Below are 17,695 nucleotides of genomic sequence, written 5' to 3' on the forward strand. Positions count from 1 at the left end.
GCGCGCCTCGCGAGCGCGCGTGGCCCGCGGCAGCTCGGAGCCTCCGCCGGGCGGGCGGGGAGGGGGAGGGGCAGGTGAGTGAGTGCGGCCTGCGCGCGCCCGCGAGGGGCTTTTTCTCTCCCACCCCCCACCCGCCTCCTGACCTGGGTCTGGCCTGCGGCTGGTGGCCGCGTCGCCCGCGTCCCCCCTCTGGGTCGCCCGCTACTTCCTGCCCTCCCGCCTTCCCCTTTCGGCGGCCCTCTACCTCGACCTCCCGCTCGCCGGGGGGCCACCGCTCAGGGGTACTGTTTCCGGGTCACGGTGACCCGTGGGGCGAGCCTAGCGTGACTGCGAACCGGCTGGTCCCCTGTCCCCTCGCTATGCTGCGCTCACCCGCCGGCGAGCTGCTGACCCGGAAAAGCCCCACGTTCAGTCTTCCCCAAGGGCAATGTGCCGCCGTCCTGCCCTCCCTCTCCGGGCCTCGCACCTCTCGGGGGGACCCATCCGCCCGACCTCCAAATCCCAGCCCGCCGGGCTCCCACCTTCTGCAGTTTTAGAGCGCCTCACATGTCGCCTGCCACCGGGCTTGGGATTGCGTAACCGGAAAGCTCGCGTGTGTGTGTTGTTTTTGCTTTTCTGTGCAGTGGGTATGATTTTTGTTCCGTCAGCAAGTTCTAGGTGGGTAACCTGAAAGCATTTTAGTTAGGAGACTCCTCCGTTGAGTCATCCAGGAGACCTTAACCGGCCTCGGGGACAGTCCCCCGGAGTGTCCAATTTGGAGGCCTGATGGTACAGAATGTTAGGTTTTTACCACCAGCTTTCCAAAACCGCACGTCTGTTTCTGCCTACTCGCCTCTGGGCTTGACCCTTTGGTTTTTCATGTTTTGAGTTCAGGTAGATTTTTATCGGGGAGCTTTATGATTTTTAACTTTTGCGAGTTACAGACCCAATTTGGGTATTCTGTGCTGTCGTAAGACTTTCAAGTAATTGTATGGCAAGACTTAGAAGTGCAGGTTGAGGACAGCATTCGATGGCTCGTCTAGTGAGTATCACCTTAATGAATTGTAGTTTCATCGGCGTATACTCTAGGATGTGAAGAAATTAACTGAGCACATGGAGAGATTGACTACATCATGCAGGATTCTTTCTCTTTATGCCTTTCTCCTACTTACAGGAAAAGCTTTCTTAGTTGTCACAACAGAGTTCTTATTCCTGTTGCTGAATTGGAGATGTCATTTCTTCAAAACCATTCCCCTGGCATAAAGTTTCTGCATTTTGTTAGTCATTTTTAGGAATTTTATTTTTAATTCGAGTATTGTGGTAAGTTATTTCAACATTGCCAAGTTATAGAACGCATTTTAAAGTATCCAAGTTGCAGAGTAGCCCCAAATAAGTGTTTTCCTAATTGAGAATCTATAGAGTATTTTTAGAAATCAAACTGTAGCGATATGTATAAAATTAAAATCTTTCCAAACAGAATCTGTGGGGAAAGCCTGGCCTTAGGATTCTCTTCCTTCACTCACACCTGTTTAAATTACTTAGATCATTTGAGGGCCTTATCTGTTAAATGGGACTGGCGAAAATATTGAACTAAATCCTGAACATAAGGAATGTTAAGTTTTTAATCTTTATTTCAATAAATACTTGAGCACCTGAATGCTGCTAAAATTGCTGATATTGGCTAAAATTTAGACATAAATTAAACCATACTGGTGGGGTCCTGCCCTTGTAGGCTCTTTATTCTTCCAATAAAAGCAAATGTAGAAACAAACTGGAGACAGTTGTTGAGTAGCAGAGGGTTTCTCTGTGCAGGGAGGTGTTTCCCTGTATCAGTGCAACAATGTTACATAGTAGGTGCTGATACACCTTCATTCCACTGAGCTGCACCATCTTGTACAAGACTTGAATAAAATTTGTCTACAAATCACTGTAATTGACAGAGTGTGGCTTTGATAGTTTGGTTACATTTCACCCATCTTAGTGCAACTGCTTAGAAAGTATACCTTCCTCGATTACTAAGACTTTCCTGACTAAGCTCTCTTGGCTTTCAGATTCAGTGGACATAGGTGTGGTTGCGGGCAGCTGTAGGAGCTTGGGAATGTGTGCTTCCTCTGCTGACACTATGATCCCTGACAGTGATGTCTGTTGCATTAGAATTAAGTTTTGTGGATTCAATTAGCTACTATTTAGATAGATAGTGTTTGATTCATAAAGGTTGATAAGTGAATTTTAGGTTTCATTGATTACAGAAACAGATTTATCACAGAATTCAGGTACTGTTAATTGCTATGGGGGCATTCTGTTCAGTAATAATCTGGCTTTCTGGTTTTCCACTTAATCTTGAAATTTTATCTCTGCTTTTTGTTGATGCCATCAAGGTGAAAGGTACTTACTGAGTAATGACACTTAAGGATATTTGATACAGGAATGGCCATAGCTGCCAAGGCTCTGAATGAAATTTCATTTTCAGCCCAAAGCTAAACCAAACACACATTCCCAAAACAGTAAATGTATTTGTTTTTTTTTGTCAAAAAATCTTGCTGGAGTATCTCTTTGTATTTTTTTTCCCAGCACTATATGCCATGAGTCTATTAGCTACCTTTTATATTTTCTTTCTGAAAATGTATTATCTTTTTAAAAATTTGCCCTGGATTCTCATTAGCATACATTTGTGTATACTGTACAAAACACTGGGATTCATTTTATTTCATTTCTCTAGATAATGTAATTTGCTCATCTCCTCTCTCCCATTATTGTTTCTGTTTCCGTTCTCCTTTTGGTCCTTCTTGTCAAGCAGTACCCTATCTATTTTATGTATTGTTTTGGAGATCTAGCTTTTACAAATGAGGGGAAAATGCCGTCTTTACCTTTCTGACTCCAGCCTATTTTGTCCAATACAGTGGTCTCCAGCTGCATCTGTTTCCTGTGGAGAGCCCCAATGCTGGCCTCAAACTTCTCCTTGGGAGACTTGCTTTTCATTTTGTTCACAGTTAGTTTTGACAAATCAGTTTTAGATAAGTCTTAATTCATCATTTTATTTGTTCCATTCATTCTACTTATAGTGAGAAATCAATCATTTCTTTTAAGTTTTACCTTGCAAATGGTAACTGAATGTACCAGGTTAAAAATCTTCTAGAGAAGTATTGTTTAGGGCAGGTACAGTACAGAGTAGTATAAAATAGAAAACATTAACCGCAGTAGAAGAACACTGGAATTAAGAAACTTCCTTCAAGAAGTCATAAGAACTTGTACCTAGCCAACACCATTAGCAATAGCAACAATTTGGGCCACATGGGTAACATTGGGAAATGTGGCATCTCAAATCAAGCAAACCACTTTGGGGATATGTTTGTCATTTATATTACTTGAAGAAGGAAATTGTTACTGTGCTTCTGATTCCTTGTTTCCTACCCTCTTAGAGTCCTTGATAAGTCATTCAGTTAAATAGTCTTTGGTGGTTGAGTCTCTGCCTCTCAGCTATGTCACAGATGTGAGCTTGGTCTTCCTGTGGGTCCTTACATTCCTCTAGCTGGGCGGCCTTGTCTGGTCTCAGTGGGAGAGGATGAGCATGGGGGAGGGGCTTGATGGGCTGGGGGATATCCAGGGTGCCCCACCTGCTTAGAGGAGAAGGGAGGGTATGAAGGAAGGATTGTGGGGGTGCTGACTGGGAATGGGCAGTGAGCAGGATGTAAAGTGGATAAGTAAATAAAAAAGAAAGACGTGATATGCACAAAAATTCGAGAGCATTGCCAGGGGAATCTTGTAGAACTTGCCATCGCGCCTTTATAGTCTGCTCCCCTCTTGACCCTAGAAACAGAAAGCACTAGCCGTGTTTTCTTAGTGACTACAGGGCGATCAAGGTCAGGAACCGTGACAGCTAGTGTGGTTTTCTGTTTTGTTTTTTACTTCCTTGTTTTCTTCTCTCTTTACAGTCTGGCTGTGTGCTGAACTTTTATATAATGTATAAATAATGTATACAACAAAGTAAATATTATGTTTACCACTTAGGATGAGGAATGGATCAGTTTCCTAATACGTTTATATTTTTCTCCCATCCCTACAGGCGATTACTACTTTTTACTGTTTAATTTTAACCTGCTTCATTTAGTTGAGAGTGCTATGTTATGAACTATTTTTTAAAAACTGGGAAGTTACTCTTGCCTGTGATTTGTCCTTATTCCTCAGAGATCTGCTGACGCTAAGAGTAGGCCCAAGCATCGGTGTTTCTTGGAGCAGATCACCAGGTCTGCAAATGCGAACTAGATGGGCCTTATCATTTCTTCGAACTTCCTACCTGTGCTTTGAACATGTTGATTTTCCTCAGCCTCAGTCTGTTTGTAAAGTAGACATAGTGAATATATATAAGATACATAAAGAAAATATTTCCAGTTGTGCTATCTTGAAGTGAATCAAATTATAAGAGGCATAGAAAGGATTAATACCACTTTTTTGCTTTCTGTGTTTTTTTAATGGTAAGTAAGTTTGTACTAATTTAGGCAAAACATTTTTCAGAGACTCAGAATGAAGAAAACTCTTCCTCACAACTATTAAAAATACTTTGAAACGTACTTTCTTAAAAAGTTTGTGTGATTTACAGTTGTATTAGAATTTTTACTGTTAGAGTTTTAGAGAACAGTATAAACGTCAGATTTCTTTTAGTACATAAGGACTTTTCTGCTTGGATTAAAAAGAACATGTTTCAGAACTGTGTCTGATACGTTGTTTCTGTGTGCGTGTGCCTTCCTCACAGGTTCTGGTTTTCACCATGGCCATCACTCAGTTCCGGTTATTTAAAGTTTGTACCTGCCTAGCAACAGTGTTCTCGTTCCTAAAGAGATTAATATGCAGGTAAGTGATTTCTGTGTTCAAACTGACCTATTTGTCTCGTCGGTTTGGATTGCTCTTGACTTCAAAAAGCATGAAAACTTTTAAAAACTAGATGTCCAGTTCACCATATTCACTGTTCTCTATGCTGCTTAAGAACAGTTTCTCAGAACTAGAAAGGAAGTGAGTGGTTTTGATCCTTCAGAGTTTTACATCTCCATTTCAATATATCAAATGATTAAGCCTATAAGATTTAAGAAAGAAGCAGATTAACATTTATTGGAGTGTTTAAAAGTGGTTAGGCAAAGCTTAGGTGTTCGTATGTCTGTTTGCATATGAATGCTACTTTTAGAATTATTTCTAAAACTTTAATAGAGGGAGCTGGAGTGACAGCCGTGCTTAGAAGTACTTGCTGCTATTGCAGACACTCTGGGCTCTGTTCCAACCATCCACACGGCAGCTCACAACCCTTTAAAACTTCAGCTCCAGGAGATCCATTCCGTCTTCTGGCCTCTGCGGTAGCAGGCGTGCGCATGGTGCACAGGCACGGGTGGGGAATACACAGACACAGAAAACAAAGATGTGTGTTAAAACCTTCAGCAGAGAAACTGAAGGTAAAATTGACTTTGGTGTGTGTGTGGTCATTGACAGGATAAATTGTTTGGCTTCATTTGGTTATCCTTAGATTCCAACTCCTTGTCTTACCACACGGTCATACCCTAGCTATCCATGGCTTCTCATCTGCTGAGGTGTCTCGGGACTCCTTAAAAAATTCAGAAGTGTGGTCGTTTAACCATTTCCAGCAGAGCTGCAGAGGCCACCGGCTGTTGAGTACGGATGAAGTCTACTTCAGGGAGTTCACACGTGCCGCAGTAGGGCCCACAGCTTTTTTGTAACATATCTTTGCAAAGCTAGGTGCTTAGGTTGTACTTTAAAGTTATTATGCCAGCAGAATTAATGCTGAGCAGAAAATGAGGGTGGTATTCGGTCCGATCTCAGGAGTTGAAGCTCTGCGGTGTCCAAAAGGCACACGTATTTCAGCTGTACTCTTTACTCCAGATAAAGATAGCAATTTTTATTTTTTGCCTTCTGATTTTGTTGTTTTTCTGTTTTGTAACTGGCTGTTGCTGTGGTTTTCAGGATGGCCTCTTTATTTCTGCCCTCAGAGTTGCAAATCTCCTTTCTCAGCTTTCTGAATGAAGTTAGAGAGGGACACAGATGCATGTGTAACTACTGAATTTTTGGGCCTGACAGCTTAATCACTGGAAGTGAGGCAAGCCGCAGTGGTGCATGTCTTTAATCTGAACATCTGGAAGGCAGAGGCAGGTGAACTTCCCAGACATATCCATCCAGAACTACATAAAAAGACACTATCTCAAAAAGACAAAAAAAAAAAAAAAAAAAAAAAAAAAAAAAAAAAGGCTTTTATCAATCAGTGGAACTGTTAGACTGTTAGGTATTTCGTTCGACCTAAATATTCCCAGAACTTGGTGATACACGTAAGATGAGGTGTAAGTGAGGGTGCAGAAGAGGGTGGGAATCAGCTAGGTTCAGTGGGTAACTTTAGAAGTTACATACAGTGCTAGGCGGGGTAGAAGGGAGCACTGGGAGAGAAGGCCAGAGACATGGAAACCCTGGGGCTGTTGACTGTTGAGATTGCCCTGTGATGGAATTGTGGACTACAGAAATGCCTACGTCAGAACGAAGAAGAAGCCGGGCATTTACTAGGGAAGTAGGTTGGGGTGAGTAGTGTAGCAGAGAGGTGAATGACATCATTAACAGTAGTCCCGGAGCATGTGTCTTCATGGCTGTGCAGTTTCTCAAACTCGGGTCCTTGTCGATTAGGATATGGAATGGCATTTGGTGTCCTATGAAGGACTTTGTCACTGAGTTCTTTTGACAGTGTCAATATGCTCAGGATGGACTGCACATACACGTGTAAAGAAAACACAAGTTTATTAGGATAAACTTGTCTTAGGTGCCAAAACTAACCTGGATTATGTGTTGTAGAATTCCACACTTTTCTATAGGCCACAGTGCTTTTTCTTTATTCTTCAACCGAATGAAATACAACTTGTGGATTTGTCATGAAACAACTCTTTTAGCACGCAGCTCCAAGGGATCAACTTTCAGATTACTGCTTTTCAATAGCTACTGTGTTTTAATGCCTCGCTGTGTAGCCAATGTTGTTTTAGTTGGTTTAAGTATGTTTCTTACTTAAATCCTTTAGAAAACCTTAGAAATGTTAAGTGCAGATATCTACAGATAAGAATATTGTAGCTAAGGAGCTGGGTAATTTTAACTTTGAAAACCGGGGCTACATAGATTGCATATTCATGCTAACAACTTATATCCTGATTAGTATTTTCCTACACATCCTTCACATCATTTGGTTTAGTTTGGCTAATTGACTTTCAAACTTTTAAATAGTTGAATAGTTAATTTTACTAAGAGACCCTTAAACATAAACTACCTCTCCCTGGATAGGGTAGTGTAGAGTTTTACCTATAGAACCCGAAGCCCTTGTAGAGCACAGGGCTTCTGACAAGTTTGCGTTGTGCTCAGCTTCTGATTCGTCCTGAGTCCTGTAATTTGGGTATAATTCTGAATCATAACCAAAGATCAGCCACATTGCACAAGATTTTGGAAACCTTGACAAGATTGTTGGGCTATACTTTATCATCATAGCTTCTAAGCAGTTATTATTTAAAACAGTAATTACAGAAGTAGAAAGTCCCATCTTCTGCGTAAATTACTGTCTAAATGCTCTTTCCTCGTGCCTGTTTCAGTGGTTCTTGAAATATATCCTGTTTCTTTCAGATCTGGCAGAGGAAGGAAATTAAGTGGAGACCAAATAACTTTGCCCACCACGGTTGATTATTCGTCTGTCCCTAAGCAGGTAGTTTGTAATGGAGCATGTGTTTCAGAACATAGCTTTCCAGCTAGACTGCATCACAATAATGGTGGTCAGCATTCTCATTGGTTCTTCGTACTGTTTGTTCTATACATTTTAACCATATATATGTACATATATGTATTCAATGTTTTATATATAATATGATCTGATGTAACGTTTTCTCTATCTCTTTAATATCTAACCCCCCACTGTTTTCGTGTGTGCTATTACTTTTATGGAACATCTGATATTTTAAACTTTTAGCTATGTCCGACATTTATATCATCTTGGGGTTGGCATTTTGTAATTAACTTTCCATATGAGTTGATATCTATGGATTCCTTACACATTGAAAATTCTGGCTTGTTTCTTGGACATTTAGGTATTGCATTTTGAGACTTTTATTTCAGTCTTATGAAGAATGTTGATACTTTTTTCTTTTTTTTTTTTTTCAGTGTTTTTTTTTCAGTAGGTAATCAGTCTGGTTAGGTGTAAGTGGAGATTTCCGGTCCACCCTGTGTGGGCTGTACCTGTAATGCCAGTTAGTTTCTAAAAGCATTTGCTTGACAAGGTTTGGGTATGGAGTTTGAATCGCATATATGCCTATAGTTGAAAAGGCTGAAAGTCAACAGCCTGTTTTTCTAATTAACACTGCGATGAGCATTAGGTCGCCATTTTTGGCTGACTGTTGGATCATCATGTGCAGACAGACGTGGAGGAGTGGACATCCTGGGATGAAGATGCGCCCACAAGCATCAAGATTGAAGGAGGGAATGGGAATGTGGTAATGCAGCAGAACTCCTTGGAACAACTGGAACCTGACTATTTTAAGGACATGACACCAACTATACGGAAAACTCAGAAGGTATGTTGAAGCTCTGTGGTTTTGGAGATTAAGAAGCTCTTTAGATTCTAGTGGTTAAAACTAGACAATATAATTTATATTTGCTAGAAAGCCTGTTTATGAATATTTTTGCTTTTTGTCATATTAAACACGAATTTTATGTGTTCACATGACTCAGACCTCGATTTGATAACTTGGCATATTCCCAAGTTTTTTAACATAATTACATGTTTGTAAAAAATCCTTGGAATTCAGATAGTAGGAGTTAGTTTCTGCTATGGGAAACTTATACCAATAAAGGAACAATTTTAATAAGTTCCAAGTTTGATGATAACTATAAGTGGTAATTTCCCACTATATTTTCATGTGCAGCTAGTGTATACAGTTCGTGGTAAAATTCTGCCAAGCTTTCTGAGGTTTAGTATTGCTGTGAGTGTGCTAGTCATTTATACTTCGCTCTTTTCAGCTGACAGTGAGTCATGTAGAGATATTGCAAAGAGCACAGAGATTGCTTTTATCTTTTTCTGAAGATTATATATTTAAAATAGAAATATTGAAGGGCTTGTACTGAAATATGACTAACTTTGTCGTATAGCTAACTAGCTAATTTTTCTTCCCAGAAGCAACCACTCAATAACTTTCTGCTTGGACTTTTTCAGCTTGTTTGTATATGACACATTGCTGTTTCTTGATACCACTTATACATACTGTGCACTCACATTATACTCTAGTGAATGAAGAACTAATTCTGCCTTATCTCCTAATACAGTCATGTCATTCTAGCTCTCCTATGTCAGAAAACTAGACTGAGCATTACATGAGTTCCCCAAACACATTCATGTCTGTACAGATACACATATGTATATAACATGAAGGTAATGTTTACTCCACACACCTAATGTATTTCCTTACCACTTTTTTCTTAGTGTCAGCTACATATATATATACTTTCATTCTTTTTAAAACTGTGTTGTTCAAATATATTAGTACTGAAAAGGAAAGGAAGTTTCTCAGTTGATATATATGTTGTATTATGAAAATATATTTCTGGAATTTCATATATTATATGGTGCCTTATTGAATTGATTTAGGTTGATGGTTTTTATGAAATTTACAATATATCAAGTAAATGTATTTTAATACTTTTAGCCAGAAAGACTTAGGCATTTATAGATAAATGTCACAAGTTAAAGATGCTGGATACACGGATAGGACATATTATCCATGTTACGTTATTTAATTTAGTAACTAGAAGTGTCTCATTATATTTTAGGAACCTTTGTAAAATAGGAAGAAGAGAAAGAATTTTTAAAATGTGATACAGTTTTGTTTTTTGTTTAGTATGTTCCGTTATACACAGAAAAGACAGACAGTAAGGTGATGATATTTAGAATGAGAATTTGGAGGATTTATGTTACAATTGCTTGGGAATTTTGGTTAATTCTTAACTGCATTGTACATTTTAAAGAAGAAAGCACAATTCAAACCATTACTAAACACTTCAGTCAATTATTTTCATACAGTGTTGTGTCAATATCCTTATAATCCTGTTGTAATTTGTCTTTCAGATTGTCATTAAGAAGAGAGAACCATTGAATTTTGGTGTCCCAGATGGTAGCACAGGTTTTTCCAGTAGATTGGCAGCTACGCAAGACATGCCTTTTATTCATCAGTCTGTAAGTGTGGTAATGAAACCTAGGGAAAGATTTAAATACTTTCTTTTTTAAGAAGAGAAAAATAAAGGACCAGATTTAAAAGTTTATGAGAAGTTGACCTCTAGCCGTACCAACCTAGGACCTTCAAGATTGAAAACTATGCTGGACGCTTGCTGTCAGGGCGCCGTTAAGCACAGAGGACATAGAGGCAAACAGTCGATGACATTTAGAAATTCCAGTTTCCAGGGTTCACCCCTAACATGACTAAGGAAAGTTCTGACTTATGAACTGTCTTATCATAGAGTGAGTTTACATTTAAAGTGTGATGTCATCTATCAACAGGCACGCATTAAGACTTGTGGGTTTGGTGGGACTGATGTGCTTACCTTCAAAGGTTTGTAGGAAAGCTTCGTTCCTTCCCAAGCATTGGGCTGCTTTGATGTCCTTGTGGCAGTACTGATCTTCCAGGGTGCAGGAGGAGGAAGGGATTGACCATAGTGACGAGACAGCATTAAGTTACTATGTACAGTTGGGAACATTAGGAACACTATAGAAGTTCCACTCTCATGCCTTTTTCTAAAACATGACCTCATGCATTTTATTAGGTTCCAGGGAGGGTGTGGCTGAGGGATTATTTACAGTGGCAATTTAGGGAGGAATTAGCATATTACCAGTGGCTACACTACTGAAGAAAATGCCTCTCCCCCAGTATTCATTAACCAGTGCCTGTAGGTTTTCATGTAGAATGTTTTTCCAATGAATGTCATACTTTTATCCTGAAGGTCATTATTTGCATTCTGAAACTTTCTCATACTACGCATACCAACTTTTTGTGTCATCCTTTACAGTTTTTCACTCTGTTGTTGGCTTGGTTTGGATGTTTTTGATGTATTTGTATGTGTGGTGTGTGTGTGTGTGTGTGTGTGTGTGTGTGTGTGTGTGTGTGTGTGTGTGTGCATGCATCTATAAATGCCTTCTGTGCAGTGTGTTAGTCGGCTGGCCAGTGCACCTCAGATCCTCTGGCTCCCTCGTGGGCATGTGCGGCCACGCCCAGTGTTGTGCTGGATGCTCAGGTTCCAAACTCAGTCCTCGGGCTTGTCAGCACACACTTTTCCTACTGAAGCTACCTCCCCACTTGCAGACAGAATTAGTTTTTGTGTGTGCATACCTACCTATCTTGTCTTTGGTTTGTTCTTTTATCCTTTTTTACTAAAGAAATTACTGTATTTAATGCTGTGTGTGCACGTGTGTGTGTGTGTGTGTGTGTGTGTGTATGTTTGTATTGTGGAAAAAATATATACACCTATATGTGGATATACACATGTATGTATATGGATTTACATATATATATATATATGTGTAATCTATGTCCAGCCATACGCACACACATATAACTGTGTATAATCTTAAATCTCTGATGCCTTATGTCAGACTTTAATAGGCAAATGGGCAAGTATTGTAAGTAGATTACCAACAAGAAACGTAGTGCCTAATAATATCTAGTAAATTGTTTCTCTGTTTTAGAAATATATTTAAAAAATACAATATCGTTTTCATGAGTTTTGCCTGGTTTATTATATCTGTGTAGGATGAAAACAGAAAGGGCTGTTGAGAATTCCCTCACATTTCATATACTCCAATGGACCTCAGCACAGCCTACTCCAGTCAGACATTGGCCTTAATTCTGAGATCAATCCCTATTCTTTCTGTTTTGCTCCCTTTCCTCATACTGAAAAGAGTCAGAAACAAATAAGAAAGTGTCTATTTTTATTTAGCCCAGGCTAACTAAGTGAAAACCAAAATTAAATTGGAAACGGCCTTCTGTAAAAGATATGAAGAAAGCTGGTCTCTTTCTCTCTCTTCCTCTCAACCCCTCTCCCTCCCTTCTCCCCTCTCTTCTCTTTCCCCTCTGTGTGTCTGTTGGCACAAGTATGTTTTAATTGGGATTGCTTAGAGGAGTATGGGTAATTTGCCCAGTGCCTGCACCACTAAAGAAAATGTCTTTCTGCCCCAGTCCTGCCTGGCTATCATTAACTGTGTGTAGGTCCCTAGGGTTTGAAGAGGCCACATAAGCGACTTCCACTGTTGGGGGACTATTATTCATGTGCAGATCTTTCTTGTGTAGCTAATAGCTGCTTGAGTTCTGGAGGGCCATTGCTGTGCCCTTCTGGAAAGACTGCATCCCACAATACTTTAACCATTCTTTGGTGGAGGAGGCAGGAAGTATTGAAGAATATCCTCTTAGTGTTCGGCATTCGGCAGTCACTGATTCTGGTCCTTTGGCCACTTAGAGGTCTACGGTGACCACAGCCAACTGAGAAAAGCTTCTGACCAAAGCTGACAGCAGCACCAAATTATAGGCATGACCGTACATCTTTAAAAGGTAACTTAGTGAGCACAGCTTGTCTATTTAGAACAGCAGCAGTAACTTCCCCACTAGTGGCTGCGGCCTCCCTAGCCGGACATTTGACCAGGTTTACGGTACCAGGCATGCACCCTCTGCTGTGAAGTCAGCAGTCGGTCGGCACGTAAGGCATGCCACTCTTGCACCTTACACAGAACCTTTGTAGCCCCTGGGAAAGTCACACATCATAGCATGGTTGTGAAACTCTCAGTCCTAGGCAAACGAGCGGCCGCAGCTTCTGTGCCCTGTGCGGGGCTCGGTATGGAAGCTAGGGAGCCAGGGGAAAGGAAAGGTGTTTCTGAGAGAGATGTTTAAGTGCCTCTTTTTTGGTCCTTTTTTGGGTTTGAACTGCTGTGTAGAGAAATGATGGTTCCTTGCTGTCTAATTTTTCTTTATTTTTCAATGTAGTCAGAATTAGGTGACTTAGATACGTGGCAAGAAAATACCAACGCATGGGAAGAGGAAGAAGATGCAGCCTGGCAAGCAGAAGAAGTCCTGAGGTATTGGATGATTTTACCGTATTACACCCTGTATAGAAAACTAAGATTTCCTTTTTGATATTTAAGGTCAAGAAAGTCTGCTCTGCCCAGTTTCTTGTCCGACTCCATACACCCATGCTGACCTTATTGAACTTGTGAATTTCAGGTTTTGTGTCTTGTTAAATGATACTATGAATTTAAAATATGGTTTGAATCAAAGGATGGTAATCTTAATGGCAAAACGTGTTTGCACACACATGCCACATGGTAGTCATAATACCCTGCTGTGAAATCTGAACTGCTGTTAGATCCCATCCTAGATTAGAAGTTGTAATTTTGTTTCACAATTTGAAGTAGTGTCAGAACGTCACATCTGAATGAAAGTAGCTGATAAAGCACCCTTAATCTTTACATGTATCTTAATTTTAGTGTCCACAAAAGTCCCATAAGACAGGTAGGTCATCTTAACAATCCACTGTACAGGAAAGTGAATATTACTCTGGAGTTTTAAGTTCATGACTGTTGGATATTCATTCTGTGTTTATGGGTAGTGAAATAGTTCTTCCCTGTTCTGTTTGGTCAGGAAAGGAAAGGAAGAAGGAAGGGCAGAACACGCTCCCATGGCAATGGAGCGTTTAGACCATAGGTCACATAGAAGGGGCTGGGAGCTAGCTTGGTGGGTAAGAGCACTTCTCTTCCAGAAGACCCAGGCTCTGTTCCCAGAAGCCCTCTCAGCTTCAGGGGATCCGATGTCTCCTTCTAGCCTGTGTGGGCACTTGTACACACACGATACATATAATATACATGTAAGCATGCACAGATACACATAAAATAAAATGTAAAAAAATAGCAAAATACAATGATAGAAGTTTATTGGTTTTGCCCAAGAAAATGAATTACCTTTTTTTGGGCTATCTTAACAATCGAACTAATTTTCATATAATTTTTTTTTTTGTCTTGTCTTTGATGACAAATTTATAGTAACCTTGAATAACCAGCAGAGGGGGCCGTTTAAATCCGTAGAGCTTTTGTTTTTTTTTTTTTTTTTTTTTTTAAATCGTGTTTTCAGCATTTTTTTTTTTTTTAAACAGGAGGGGATCACGTTTTTAAAATGAAGTTGTAAGAGGTTTTCATATTTAGTCTCCCTTTGGTCAGTGTAACTGCCTTTAGTAAAGGGTATTTTTAAAACACTGCTGCAAGGATCATCAAAAATGACACTTTTATTCTGATTTTTTAAAATAAATAATTGGTCCAAAAATTAGGATGTTTAAAAAAATTTGGAGGACTATAATTATTAATTTTATGAAGCACAGGGGCATAGGAAAGAGCTGCTCACTAGAATCTAATAATCTTAATGATAGTATTACGGAATTTTTAGCTGTAAGCAGAGCATCTAAATGTTACTCTGAAACCTTCCCTTTTCCATCCTATCTCTAGTTACTTTGATAAAACAAAAATAAAAACAGTGTTTTATGGCGGTTCAATTAAATTCGATTTTTAGCTAATAATCGACAAGCTTCATGCTGTGTGTTACAGAGGATTAGTCAATGGGACGTGGAGGCTTGTGTCGTGGTCGCCTTTAGGGGTACCCCGAGAACTGTAAGAGTGCATCTGGTTCCAAATCCTCCACGTTTACAAGGCCTTCCGCACTCCAGGTCTCTGACTAGTCAGACCAGTATGACTCTAGCACGGAAGCCATTCCAGTTGAATCTGAGTGGGCAAAATATATATTTTGTCTTCAGTAATCTCTAAGTTGTTTCTTGTGCCTGGAACATTCATTGCTGCTATTTTCGTTTTAGATAGGAGCCAGGTCAAAGTTCATCTCTTTATAACCTATTCATTACTGTAAAATTAGTTTTCTTCCTACATTTTCAATGTTTCAGGCTTCATTTTTAGTAAAATTTTCAGTTCCTCTTATAATTTGAGCATAACTAGTATAAAGTAAGGTTTTCTTCATCCTTTAAGCTTGGTTAATTAATGGTGAAAGTTGGAATATTTCCACAAAGAAACTCTTCTCCTCTGTGGGATTTTGCTCATCTGTAATCTCCTTGCATTCATAATTGTTATTGAAAACCAGTTGTCTGTATGCATATGCATATTTGTGTGTATAATCATGTATTAACATATCTGTTTCATGTATTTTAAGTTGAACATATGCTCATTTAGGTGCCCCAGCCTGGATGGTTCTGTAAGGATCTAGATGTGTAGATGTAGCCTGTTCCATGCTCAGTGCTAACCCATGCTTTTCCTCAACCTTACCTTCTGCAGTTACTTTTTCACCCCCAGTTTGGGTCCTCTCTCCTCTCTCCTATGTCATCATTCCAGGCCCAGTCTCGCTATATAAGCCAATTGGTAAAGATAAGAGTGTTTTTCTTATTTCTAGTCTGTGGAGTTGTTAGTGTGAAATTGACAAATACCTACTAGTTTGCTTTATGGAGCTGCTCCGATGTTGTTCTTTAAATTTCTTGGTTCTGAGTAGAAGATAGGTCTGAAATGCTATCTTCTTTTTTTTTTTTTTTTTTTTGTAGTGTGTTCTTAACATCCTTTAAATATATTATAGTAACAACATAATTATAATATTAAACTTTCTGTATCATTTTCCCCTGACACACAAAAGCTGAGGTTGGATTGAAGTAGAGAGTTTTTGTAGAAATATGAAGAAAAGATGTAGGTTCCTACTCCCTGAACATAGTAACACTGTGGCTGGACAAATTTCCTAGCTTTGTGCCTCGTTTTGCCCATTTGTACAATAAAGATAATATTTCTGTTTTATCTATCTTCTAAGGTTAAAAAAAAATACTCCTTTTGAGAAATCCTAGAAATGTTCAGGGAATTGAGAAAATGAAGACATTAGACATTTATTCCTTGATTTTTTAAGAAGGCACCCTTCCTGTAATTTATCTGTAGGATTTTATAAAAGTAAAGATATGATTGCCTTTCTTTTCAGGCAGCAGAAAATTGCAGACAGAGAGAAGAGAGCAGCCGAACAGCAACGGAAGAAGATGGAGAAGGAAGCTCAGCGTCTGATGAAGAAGGAGCAAAGCAAAATCGGCGTGAAGCTTCCCTAACACATGCCCGTGCCCGCAGAAGTCTGGGCCACAGCCTCACCACAAACATGGGTATGGACTGGACAGTATTCTCAGAATACAAACACTCTGCTTGATCTAGAGTGTTTACTGAGTTATCCAGGACACCAAGATTCTCCCATAATTCCTTGAACTATGAGTAATCAAGACTCAAAACACAAAAATATTGAGACAATTATTTTCTTCAAAGTGTTCCAAATATAAGACGGTTGTTTGCTGTAAGAAGTCATTTCAGGAGGCGTATACCTGACAAGTACCTCTCAAGCTCCTGTGTCTGGCTGAGGACATGGTGTGGATAATTTTATGGTGGAGAATACTCTGCTGCCTATTCTGCTTCTGTTGATTGTGCATAATTATAAAATGAGTTAATAACCTATGTTTCCATGATCACTTGATGTAAATTAAACAAACTGTAGGTAGAGATTTGTACCCTCCTTAATTTTGTTTTCAGGTACTGTTGACATACATTTTCTATAATTTTAACTGGCATCGTTTGGTACAGCATTAAGGAATATGATGATTTCGGTTTTTAAGAAAATAACATTAAATGCAATAATTTTATTTATCAAATATTTTGTATATTCTTATTTTCTCTTGAACAGTATTATAATGTTATACAGAGCTGTAATTTATATGCTGCATGTATCAATGTTGAAAATCAACTGCAATGGCAAGGTTGTGTGACAAGAACTAGGGTTGGTAGCTTTTCCCTTTCATTACAGATGTCAAGATGTGAACAGAATTCATCCCTAAAAGCCATTTTCAAATGCAGAAAGCCTTCAGCTTTAATTGATTTTTTTTAAGTGACTCTTGAAGATTTCTCTGTTTGTTTTTGGTTTGTTTATGTTGGTTTAGTTTGGTTTTAATCTTACGTAATATAATGCAGGGTACCTATTCTTCCGGCTACGTAACATTACTGATTGATTTACAAACCAAGATATAGATATTTTTGTTTATGGTATTGGCTGATTTGTTTTAAGAAATAATTGCATATTGTGTTTTATGGGGGACAAACCACATCTCACAGTTTAAAATACATTAAATTTTCTCCACCATTGAAATATAGCTGACCTGATTTTCTGTGGCTGTGGAATTTTTAAGACGTTTTATTTCCTTCAGAGTTATTGCCTAGGATTAACATTTCCTGAGGCTTTAAAATGCCATCGACAGCGTACAGGCCATACGTAATATATTTGAATAAAGGCAATACTTCATAGCAAAATCAATAACTTCGCATTGTTACCTTTAAAAAATTTAGCTTGTGCCTTCAGACTGCATTGAATTTAACTGCGGGTGAAGGAGTTGTAGAGCACCAGACCACGTGTCAGTTACTGTGTTTATTATTTATGATTATACAGTGTTCTCCCTGCACGTGCACAAGACCTTATTATAGATAGGTAGGAGCCACCATGTGGTTGCTGGGATTGCACTCAGGACCTCGAGAAGAGCAGCCAGTGCTCTAACCCCTGGGCTATCTCTCCAGCCCCAGTTACTTTGTTCACGGCATCTCAGTACTCTCAATTAAGTG

At 39.3% G+C, this 17,695-nt stretch overlaps 1 protein-coding gene across 3 annotated transcripts; it reads left to right on the forward strand.

Annotated features, from left to right (window-relative positions):
* The first annotated feature begins 374 nt into the window (after nucleotides 1–374).
* Nucleotides 375–17,227, forward strand: EBAG9 (estrogen receptor binding site associated antigen 9). Of its 3 annotated transcripts, none has more exons than XM_080909498.1 (7): nucleotides 375–657; nucleotides 4,730–4,827; nucleotides 7,624–7,705; nucleotides 8,406–8,564; nucleotides 10,112–10,219; nucleotides 13,011–13,102; nucleotides 16,029–17,227. In XM_080909498.1, exons 2-7 carry the CDS (start codon nucleotides 4,745–4,747, stop codon nucleotides 16,147–16,149), a joined length of 645 nt encoding a protein of 214 aa, XP_080765624.1. In that variant the 5' UTR covers nucleotides 375–657; nucleotides 4,730–4,744; the 3' UTR covers nucleotides 16,150–17,227. The 3 variants fall into 3 exon arrangements, with proteins under 3 accessions (XP_080765624.1, XP_080765625.1, XP_080765626.1); XM_080909499.1 differs by having other exon boundaries at nucleotides 375–594; XM_080909500.1 differs by having other exon boundaries at nucleotides 380–657; nucleotides 7,624–7,702.
* The last annotated feature ends 468 nt before the right edge of the window (nucleotides 17,228–17,695 follow it).

Source organism: Micromys minutus (genome assembly GCF_963924665.1).
Source record: "Micromys minutus genome assembly, chromosome: 33".
NCBI lineage: Eukaryota > Metazoa > Chordata > Mammalia > Rodentia > Muridae > Micromys > Micromys minutus.

Excerpts from the sequence above, each read along its gene's own strand:
- EBAG9 (XM_080909498.1), top strand. The coding sequence starts at position 4,745 with ATGGCCATCACTCAGTTCCGGTTATTTAAAGTTTGTACCTGCCTAGCA. Across the intron at positions 4,828-7,623 it reads CTAAAGAGATTAATATGCAG|ATCTGGCAGAGGAAGGAAAT; the intron begins GTAAGTGATTTC and ends TGTTTCTTTCAG. Across the intron at positions 7,706-8,405 it reads CGTCTGTCCCTAAGCAGGTA|ACAGACGTGGAGGAGTGGAC; the intron begins GTTTGTAATGGA and ends CATCATGTGCAG.